This window comes from Corylus avellana, chromosome ca10 (assembly GCF_901000735.1).
Source record: "Corylus avellana chromosome ca10, CavTom2PMs-1.0".
NCBI classification, from domain to species: Eukaryota; Viridiplantae; Streptophyta; class Magnoliopsida; order Fagales; family Betulaceae; genus Corylus; species Corylus avellana.
The window spans coordinates 21,724,835-21,736,368 of NC_081550.1; the positions used below are offsets into that span (position 1 = coordinate 21,724,835).

The window sequence follows — 11,534 nt, forward strand, 5'->3', positions numbered from 1 at the left end:
AGAGAAGAGGATATTTATTAAACTAAATAAAATTACTTTGAATCGTAACATATAGAAGCTCTTCCTTTAATTCTGAAAGACATGGAAGAAAAGTAGGATTTTCCATTTGTTCAGTTGGATAATTCAACGGCTGTGATCTGTTGAATGGATGGGAATGATTTTATCCTCTAGGTACTTAGCAATATACTGGTATGCTGCTTGGCTGGGATGAATGGAATCCCAAAACAAGTACTGGGAAGTGTTTGCACACACTGGAGTTATCTGATTACATGATAAACCGGCTTCAAAAAACCCTGTTCCACAGCACCCTCTATTGGTTTCCACAAAGCCTGAAGTTGCACCAAAGAAATTATGAGTCCAGAGTGGTAGAGAAAACTATATGGAGAAATGCTACTCTTCACTTTATACCGATTAATGTGTCAGCCAAGCCACTCAAAACACGCTATGGCAGCCGGTATAAAATGAGTGTGAAGATTAGTTTTATTCTACTATGTAAGGGGCCATACCATATTTCTGTGGATTGTTGATCATGTCATACAGCAGCTCATAGGTGTCCGAAAAGATGAGCCTGCTCCCTGGAAGTGATTGCTGCACTTTAGGTATGAGGTTTGCAAGCTTCTGATTATAAGATTGTGCATCTAAATTCTGTTCCTGCACACATGTTCTGTTGTTCGGGTCCTTAAAACTTGCAGTTATTTGAATGGGTGCACAACCAATAGGAAAAAGCCCTCCTATAATCATAGTACGGCATCCCAGATCGTAAAGTTCCTATAGATTTACACACAATGAAACATCAGTGCGATAATTTTATGCAGTCCTGCTTACGCCCTAACTGCGGCATTGCCACGCCAACCATAAAATTTGCACTGCACCAGAACATAGAGATCTGGTGGTTGACAACCAGGTGGTTGTGACCACCCTGATGGTTCTCGGGGTAATGACCACCCTAGAGGTTTGGTGTGGGTGATCAATTACCCCAAGAGTGGCTGAGGTGGCTGTTCAGCCACACCCCTTAGTAAGGATGCAAAAACAACTTTGTTTGTGCAGCTTTTTGGGGTTCATGTGGCAATACCACGTCAACGCGTAACCTAGCTGTACACAAATCATAGGTATGAGCCGGCTAGCATTTTTATGATGCCAGAAAGTAGAGGGAGCGTGTTTTACCTGAACAAATTCTTTTATCTTAACCTGTAGAAAATCTTGGTACCCACCAATAGTGAATTGCAGCCTCCTTGTGGGTAAATTATAGAAATTGATAGCGAAGTCATTAGTTCCTGCACTAATAATGACCAAAGCACCATTAATTATCTTCGTAGCCTCGGCTTCCCCTACAAACCCTTTAAGCCTTTCTATGTAACTTTTGAAGTACAGGATCTGCGTCGAAAATGAAACGACCCCAGATGCAGCAGCAGTCAGATCATCGAACCCGGATCCAGCTGATGCAAAATTAACACCAGTTCGGAGTTCATCGTTCGATATTAGTGGTTCTAGAAAGGGAGGAACACTCTCTTTGATCCCTAGAGAGCTTGCTATTAAGTCGGGAATGAGTTTCCCATCAGAAAACCTCCCTGTAGGAACATGACCGGGATAATCTTGACCATATGGATAATGGTTGGCCTGAAAAGCGGTTAAAACATAGTTGTTATTACCAGTATCTACCGATGAATCACCAAAGACTAGCATAGCCGTGAATTTTGGTAAGGCTGTAGAGGCTTTGCATGTGTGGGAAACGGTGGTTAAGACCTGAAGGAATATTATGAAGGAAGATGGTAATAACATTTTCATTTCTTCAGGTGTCTGAATGAGTGAATTCCCTTGCAGGAAAGCGTAGTCTATATATAGAGCTCAATAAGAAGAGAACATTCAATACACGACCATTTTTAATGAGGGAGAACATTCTCATGATTCACTGTAAAATTGTCCAGGATGTCAAGTTATTTATACCATTTGAGATAATAATATGTATGCTCTCCTTCAACCCTTTCATATATATATGTACATACATTCGAATAGATTACAACAGATCTTAGTTTCAAAAGATTTGATACACAGCAAGAAAGAGATTGTTATTTTCTTCATCATTACTTAGCCATCCTTGTTATTTATTTATTTTTTTTACATGTTCATACAAGAGAGGGAGATTCGGACTAGTGACTTCCACTTCATGAGGTGTGGTACACAGCTAATTGAGCTACCCCTTGGGGATGCCATCCTTATTATTGCTTTGCCTTATATGGCAGTTGCTCATTCTTATCTTCTAATATTATTTATCTTGCTAATTTAAGAGAAGTTATGAGGTGCTGCAGTGAATTCGTCCGGCATTGTTTTAAGTTAGTTTTTTTTTTTTAATTAAGGGGAAAATGCTTCATTGGTTTATGAGGTAGGGCTTTTTATCAAATCGCTTCGAAAGGTTTAAAGGTTATCAATTTACTCCATATGGTTAAAACTGTTATCAAATAGATCATTTTGTCCTCTTTCCGTTAATTTTTTAATGGTGCTACCACGTCATACCCAATCATTATGTTTAATAAAAAAATATAAAAAGAAAAAGAAAAAAATTATAAATATAAATAGTAACAACAAAAAATAGTTAAGTCATCATTTCTTGAAGTGCCTTCAGCCTCTTTCTCAACAACTTCCTTCCGGTGAAGATTGCAACTTGCTAACGAAAGTTTGGGAAAGGTTGAATGACCTTTGAGGTTCATGTCCTTTTGAAAAAGGTTGAAAGACCTGTCAAAATTCGTGGTCCATTCATGTGCCCCATTTCATTGGTGCAAAATAAAGAGGATTGGGTCATTGTTGATCAATTTCTAATTATTTATTTGTATTTTTTACACTGTATTTTTGTTTTGGATTTTTTGTTAGGAAGTCTACCAATTTCTTCAGTTTTAGATCCCATGTAACCTATCTTTATTTGCTTTTTTTTTTTAAAAAAAACTACCATACCGATTTTTACCTTCACTACAAAAAAGGAAACAAAGAAAAAAGAGTAAAAGAAAATAAAACAAACATAGTTGGAGTTGGTTGCCACTTGCCATCTTTAACTTTGAACTTTAAAGTAGTAAACATTTTTCCCCCTGTTTTGAAGTTATACAGTAAGATTGGCTAATCTCTAGAGCTTACTGAGCTGGATTATTCAACATATGCCCATTTTAACTACCAGGAAAATAGCAAGATATTTAAAAGGTTTACTTAATGTCAACTTCTTTAATTTATCCTAATTAGTAAAATGGATTTAGCTGTAAGTAGCTCTCTCAACAGTCTAGTTTTAATTCCTAGTTTTTTCATGAGAAGGAAACAAAGGTATGGTTAAAACTAAACCGTTGAAAAACTACTGTATTTTTATTTATTTTTTATTTTTTTACAGCACATGAGCCAAATCTGTAAGTTACCATGTTTTTGTTTTTGTTTGGTTTGAATCCAATATCTAATATTTGTCCATTTGTGCCTTAGAAATAAATGTCAAGGAAAATTTAAAAATGACTAATTCATCAATATTTTTCTAAATTTGAGTCGAGTTATATTCCAACCGTACGTTGGTTTTTTTTTTTTTTTCAAATTTGAGGATAAAATTGTAATTTTACAATAGGTTGTGTTATCAGTCATACCATCACCATGTGTCAATCGACGATTGGTTGTGATGTGAATTCTTGGGGTTTTGTCAAACAGCTAACAGGAAAATTATATTAGATAAGTTATTTCTAGGATAAATTTCATACTTTTGATACCCAAAGATCAGTTTAGTACACTTGCAAACTCGAAACACAAAATAAGTAATTTTTCCTTGTTTTAATTCCGGGCAACTCAAACATTATTTTCACATAATGAAAAAAAAAAAAAAAAAAATTAGCTTATGCAATTTTTGTTCCTAATACAGTACATATATACAACATTAGTCATTAGGTGTGGAGCCAATAAGTCTAACAAAATCAACGATGTCATTAATATTTCTCTACTTTTGAAATTAATATCGAACGAGTTTATCTTGTCTCTAGTGAAAAAAAAATCTTTAAAGATTCTTTTGTGCTAAAATAAACAACAGACAGGGATTACCAAATTAGGGAAGAACTCCAATTATTTTTTCATTCCAAGCATTATCTCATAATTTATTTTAACCGCAATTGCAACTACTTTAGGTGGTTATCACTTTGAGGAGTGCTACATATTCCAATTTTTCTTCCAAAAATTAGTTCCTAAATAATGTGTCACCATCTTATGAGATTTATTATTTTAGGAAGTGTGTTATTAACTCATGAGATGGTGACACATCATTTGGGAACTAACTTTTGAAAAAAAAATTTAGAATATGTAGCATTTCTCTATCACTTTTAAGTAAGTGCATCTGCCATGTTAAGGTTGTTAACCGTTAATCGGCGATTATGGCAGTTTTATTGAAGGTCAAACCACACCGCTAAGTGCATGTCAAGTAATGAGCTTTTTGAGCTTTTTTAGACCATTTTTTAAAACCTGTTCTATTGTAGATCGTTTTAGGCCTGATAAATGTTTTAAAAGAGAGTTGGTTTGCCTCCTTTAAATAGCTATGGAAAATGCTCTTGTGGGGAATTTTCAGCCTACGACTTTTGCCAATGACATGCCTATGTCATTTTGGTGTATTACATATATAATCGCCTCTGATTTGCTTACTCTAAAACTGTTAACCGCATCGTCTTTAAGTGTTAGCGATTAACCACTTATCAAAGCAGTTATGCAGTTAGTTGTTATTAGCGATTAATAATCGGCTTGCTTGTATACCCCAAAAATTATCCTTCAAGTTACCTTTATATTTATCCCACTGACACATGGTTAAGATAATCATTAATCCCAAAAACTTAATCAATGAGATTAAACACATGAAATATTTAATTGAAATGAAATGTGAATGATGAAGACAAAATTTGAACTCATGACCTTTACTCAAATATCATGTTAAATCATTATTTATCTAAAAAACTTAAGCTTATGAAAAAAAAAAAAAAAATTAATACTCTAACAAGTAGGACAAATTTCCATCTAAACTGTTCTAATTTATCAAATTGAACTAACTGATGGTTGTGTTCACACTAGCTTGGGAATGGCTTCCTTCACGAGAATTTCGGCCATGTGCCGATAGGCCGGTTCAGTTGGATGAGCGGCATCCCAAAATAAGTGGTTTGAAACCTTCTCACACGTTGGAGTCACCGGAGTACACAACGGTCCGAATTCTATCAACCCGGTGCCACAACACCCGTTCTTAGTTTTTTCAAAACCTGTTGGGCAAGACATATAATTTATGTAAGTTCTGTCTCAATATGCAATACTCAAAAGAAAAAAGAAAAACTGCACTAATTACCCCCTTAAACTATTGTCTAACATTTTAGACCATGTGCACGTGCCTCATTTTTCATCGGATTTAACAGAAAATCAAATGAAGGTGCATGTGAGTGAAAGTGATAAGTAGTTTGTAGGGTGGAGGGTCAATTACAACTTTTTATAGTTTGAGATAATATTGCAAATTTGATGATAGTTTAAGGAGATAAATGTAATTGCTCTGAATCTGATCCCGCTTAGAAAGGTCATATAAGAACCATTACTGCTAGATAGAGTTCCGATTACATCTTGTTATTCAATAATACGACATCTCTTGTTATTGAATATCAATTATCAAGAATAAAACCAACTATTTTTGCATAAATTCATTTAAGAATAATGCTAGAAACTATACTTTTATCTCCCAACTATTGTACCATGCTAACATGGTAGTGCCAATCAACATGATCTAAGTGCTAATTTGCACTACCATATTAATTAACAGGTGTGATAATGAGAAGATGAAAGTATGATTTCTAATATTACTCATCATTTAATGCTCGGAGATATCTTGACCCTTGATAATCAATGACAAAAGAAGTCATGTTATTGAATGGTAACAATGCTACTACATATATACCACATTTTTATGGATTAGGATCCCCTTAATTATTATTTTTTTTTGTTTTTTTTTTCAAATTTGAGATTCTCTTATTATTAAATCATAGCAATGCTTTACATCTAACTATCACACAAAATAAACGCTAAAGTTAATGAAAATTTATTTTCTCTCTCTAGTGCATTGAGACATTAAAGTTTCATTAACTTTAGCATTTATTTTGTGTGACAGTTGGCACGTTGTGGATTGTGTTATGTAAAGCATGACTAGGATTTAATAATAAGAGAATCTCAAATTTATAAGAAATTTGAGGGGATCTTGATCCCATTTTTATCCTGCAACGATGACGTAATTAACAACTCTAATCAACTCTTGGACAATCTTTTTTTTTTAAAAAAAAAAAAATCCGAAGGTTGATTGGTGCTGCCACATTAGTATTATGAGATAAAAATTCGGTATACAAAATTCATTGTTATTGAATAATACAATGTAAGCCAAATTAGATCTTGAGAGGAGAGGTAGGTGGATGAACTTACCATACTTTGTTGGATTATTAATCATGTCACTCAAAGTCTCATACACGTCAGCATAGGCAATATGACTCTGTGGAAGCTTCGCCTGCATTTGGGGTAATAGATTAACAAGCTTTTCATTATAATTTCTGGCATCTAAATTTTGATTCTCTATACACTTTCTCTTCAACGGATTCCGAAACTTCAAGGTTATCTGAAACGGCAAGCAACCAATTGGAACAAGTCCAGCTATAAGCATTTTCCGGCTTCCCAGATCGTATAGTTGCTGCAAGTTTACATATAAATGAAAAACATTAATATAAGTGTATATAGTTATATTATAATTAATTAGCAGCCACTATAACCATTTGTTATGACATCTACAATAGAAATGTTATATACCATACTTTTATCATAATTTGTTGATGTATTACTATCAATCAGTTAGTACTGTATGTTTTTTTAAGAAAATTAAGGGTTGATCATTGACATTAATGTCATATCAACAAAATGAAATGAAAGTGTGACGGCAATAGGTTCGAATTCAGGACTTTCTCTGATATTGAGTTAAATAATTACTACTTGTTTCAAAAATTATAAGATAATAAAAAATGATAAATTTAATCACTTAATTAATATTGTAACACATATACTTTGTTTGGGCCGGGTTAAATTCATGATCAACTCTTTGTCTTCTAGCTTTCTATCCTCAGTAGGTGATTAGATAGGTAAGTCACCGCTTAGTCCCAAAGAAATTTAGGGCCTCCTGCTTTAATACCATGTACGTTTAATCACCATGTATCCTAAAAACTTAAACTAACAAAAAAAAAATTAATTAATTTAATAATTTAATTAATATTTTAACACGCTGATCACTCAATTTAACGAAAAAATTAAAGCAAGAGGCCATTATATCATATCAACATGTAAGAAAATTAACCTTGAAAACATGCATGCAAAAAAAAAAAGAAAATTAATTATTTAATTAATATTTTAACACGCTAGTGTCTCAATTTAACGAAGAAGTTAAATCCGCATCAACAACACGAAAACATGCATGTTATGTAATTACCTTAACAAAGTTTTGCAGCCTGTTTTGAAGAAAATCTTGGTATTGACTAACGTTGAATTGTAACCTCCTTGTCGGCGCGTCGTAGAAATTAAAAGCAAAGTCGTTAGTTCCTGCACTAATAATAACCAATGATCCGTTAATTGTCTTCTTAGCTTCTTCTTCTCCTAAAATTCCCTTGAGCCTCGTAATATACTTCTTGAACAGCTCAACCTGCTTCATTACCGGAATTACTCGGGTTACTTCCGGCGTTATATCGTCGTACCCGGCACCGGACGACGCAAAGCAGACACCCGTTTGGAGTTCATGATCCGATAGACTTGGATCCAAGAAAGGAGGGACAGTTTCTTTTATCCCCAACATGGAGGCCAAGAAGTCTGAAACCAGTTTTCCGTTAGAAAACCTCCCTGTCGGAACGTGGCCAGGAAAGTCTTGGCCATATGGCTTATGGTTGGCCCGACCTAATGTTTCAAAATAGTTGTTGTTGCCGGAATCTACAGTTGAGTCACCGAAGATGAAAACGGCAGGAAATTTTGGTGTAGTTTTGGGCGTTGTATTTATGGCTTTGCATGCTTTGAAGGATATCACCAATATAACAAAGAAGATAAGGGAGTCCATTTTTACATATACAGCGATAAGCTTGGAGATCATGCTAATGAATGTACCATTCATATATAATATATATGTGACTTCAAAGAGAACCAAAAAAAAAAAAGAGGAAAGAAACTGTGAACTGGATGACGACTAGTTGTTTTTTTCCTATAAGAAGATAATCCAATTAAACAGCTATCAATATTCTAAATTGGTTTTTTTTTTTTCTTAAAAAAAAAAAAAAATTTAAAATTAGGATTTCTTAAGATTCGTAATTAAAATTCCTACGAGTATACCAATGTATATACATGTATACCAATATAAAAAGCTTGGGATATATATAGAAAGAAATGATAAAAATCATTCTCTATCCCCCAAGAATTATTACTTGTAACATTCAACTACCAATCGTTGGCAAAAGACCCGGGCCTGAAATCGTTAAATTAGATGGAAAAGCGCACACTTATTCACATGCTCGTGTTCTTTTTTTAACGTGAAATGACGAAAATATCTACAGTTTAGAAACTAAATTTACTTAAATATCTCTTTTATTTTTTTTTAAAAAAGGGGGGTGGGTTTAATGGTTGAGTTCTATAAGAAGCACCAATGAGTCAATGACATTGTGTCAAGTACACCTAACCAAAGGTTAATTGGGCGTGACACATTAATATTGTTAGATAAATGTTAAATAAAATTATAATATCTATCGTTACTCTAAAGATTTTATAAAAAAGAATTGTAACGACTGGCCAAAATTCTGAAAAGAAATAATAGAATTTCGTACGATGTTTACTCGAGCTTAATTAGCCCCCATATATTGGTAGCAGTAGTTGTGCTCAAAATCTTCTATTTTATTTGATTCCAACCCATATTATATAGGATTTTGAGTCTATATATATATACTGATGCACGTCCGGAAAGATGAAGCAAAATAAAAATTGTAATTAATTTTAAATCGGTAGTTACAATTAGATGCTTGAGTTCAAGCTTAATTGACTTTTTATGCATGCAGACGTGCAAAACCATGCATATAATATTGATCATGAAGATTATGAAGATTTTGGCCGATCGAGCAAGGAAGGACGACAAATTGCTTGGAGGATATCATAGAAACGTGTACCAATATAACGAATTAAGAAGGTAAGGGAGGTAATTTTTAATTGAATTTCTTTACTCTAAAGGAGAACCATAAAAGAAAAGAAAAAAGAAAGAAAGGGGGGAAGTACTGAGCTGGGGATGCGAAGTTGCTTTCTTGTACCATAAAAAAAGTAATTAAAACTGTTATCAATATTCTAAATTGGTGTTTTATCTGTGACTAGGATTAATCTCTAGCATTATTTGGATATTCTACAAGATAGATTTTTTTTCAAATCTCAATTACCATTGTTTTCAATAGAATTTTCCTATATCAGTATATTCATTAGAAATCCATGAAGAACATAAGCGAGAATCATCGAGGAACCGTCATGGCGAGTCTGATGTACGTACATGTCTTTTTTTGAACGATAAGCCATAATATAAAAGGACGCAACCGCCTTACAAAAAGAAAATTAAAGAGTAGATATATTACATACATAATTGTTCAATCGTTCAAGTTAAACAAAACAATTAAGATGAATACGTAAGTAAAGAGATAACAGAGAAGAGCTTAGAAGGAAGACCATCCTTAATTTCCATTATCTAGGCAAACAGACAAGCTTAAAGATGAAAAGATACATGGCGGGAATGCTTCCAAAAAAATCAAAAGTGCATTAATATTCGAGGATAGCTTTATTTATATATATTTTTGAATTTATGATAGATTAATATTGAATTTTGATCCAATAATAATTTTAAAAGTTACAATAATTTTTAAGAGATACAAATTAAAAAGACATGAAAGGACGTCTAGCATTACTCGTATTATGATACATTTACGAATAACTTTATTTATACGCCCTTTTTTTTTTTCACAATATTTATACGCCTTTTTGGTATATTTATTTTTCACACCTTTAATCTATACATCATTTGTTAATTGTTATCATGTCTAGTAATTTGTATTCATTTCAAAACCAATGGCACGAATTTGTGATTAAAATTAATATGTGCATATATATATATATATATATATATATCATTTTTCAATAATTACTTGCTTTGCATGCACTGGTTAACCTATTGGGCTTTTCATTGTAACAAGCTGGGCCTATCCTCATTTGCTCTCTGTCTCTTTTAATTTGTTCTTTCGACTAGAGGGGAGAGGAAATGAGGAAAGAAAATAGAATTAGAGTATCTAGTATTACTCTAAAGATTTTATAAAAAAGAATTGCAACAACTGGCCGTAATTTTGAAAAGAAATAATAGAATTTCGTACAATCTTTACTCGAGCTTAGCCCCCATATACTATTCAATAACATGACTTTTTTTGTCATTGGATATCAAGGGTCAGGACATCTCCAAATTAATCACACTTTCATCTTCTCATTATCACATCCTGTTAATATAGTAGTGCCAATTAGCACTTAGATAGGCTGATTGGCACTACAATGTTAGCATAGAATAATAGTGGTGAGATAAAATTATAGTTTCTAACATTATTCCTAAATAAATTTATGCAAAAATAATTGGTTTTACTCCTGATAGTTGATATTCAATAACAAGAGATGTCGTATTATTGAATAACAAGATGTAATCCGAACTCTAGCAGTAATGGTTCTTATATGGCCTTTCTAAGCGGGAACAATTACATTTATCTCCTTAAACTATCATCAAATTTGCAATATTCTCCCCGAGCTATTAAAAGTTTTAACTGACCCTCCACCCTCCAAACTACTTATCACTTTCACTTACGTGAACCTTCATTTGATTTTCTGTTAATTAAATCCGATGAAAAATGAGCTATGTGCACATGGCGTAAAATGTTAGACAATAGTTTAAGGGGGTAATTAGTGCAGTTTTTCCTTTTTCTTTTGAGTAATATTGCATATTGAGACAGAACTTACATAAATTCTATGTCTTGCCCAACAGGTTTTGAAAAAATTAAGAAAGCGTGTTGTGGCACCGGGTTGATAGTATTCGGATTGTTGTGTACTCCGGTGACTCCAACGTGTGAGAGGGTTTCAAACTACTTATTTTGGGACGCCGCTCATCCAACTAAACCGGCCTACCGGTACATCGCCAAAATTCTGGTGAAGCAAGCCATTCCCAAGTTAGTGTGAACACAACCGTTGGTTAATTAGTTCAATCCGACATAGTAGAACAGTTTAGATGGAAATTTGTCATTCTTGTTAGAATATTGGTTACATAATTAATTAATTAATATTATTTTTTTTCATTAGTTCGACTTTTTTGGATAAATGATAATTTAATGTGATATCCGAGTAAAGTTTATGAATTCAAATTTTGTCTCCATTATTCACATTTAATTTCAATTAAATATTTCATGTATTTAACTTCATTGATTAAGTTTTTGGGA

The 11,534-nt window shown here is 33.1% G+C and overlaps 2 protein-coding genes across 2 annotated transcripts; both read right to left on the reverse strand.

Annotated features, from left to right (window-relative positions):
• Positions 1 to 121: 121 nt before the first annotated feature.
• On the reverse strand, positions 122 to 1,980 carry LOC132164602 (GDSL esterase/lipase At2g30310-like). The gene is made up of 3 exons (XM_059575139.1): positions 1,165 to 1,980; positions 507 to 768; positions 122 to 329 (listed from the first exon to the last, which is right to left on the reverse strand). The coding sequence occupies exons 1-3, from the start codon at positions 1,783 to 1,785 to the stop codon at positions 124 to 126; spliced, it is 1,089 nt and encodes a 362-aa protein (XP_059431122.1). The 5' UTR covers positions 1,786 to 1,980; the 3' UTR covers positions 122 to 123.
• A 3,075-nt stretch (positions 1,981 to 5,055) lies between these two features.
• On the reverse strand, positions 5,056 to 8,104 carry LOC132163172 (GDSL esterase/lipase At2g30220-like). Its single transcript, XM_059573358.1, has 3 exons — positions 7,490 to 8,104; positions 6,442 to 6,703; positions 5,056 to 5,246 (listed from the first exon to the last, which is right to left on the reverse strand). The coding sequence occupies exons 1-3, from the start codon at positions 8,102 to 8,104 to the stop codon at positions 5,056 to 5,058; spliced, it is 1,068 nt and encodes a 355-aa protein (XP_059429341.1).
• Between the last annotated feature and the right edge of the window lie 3,430 nt (positions 8,105 to 11,534).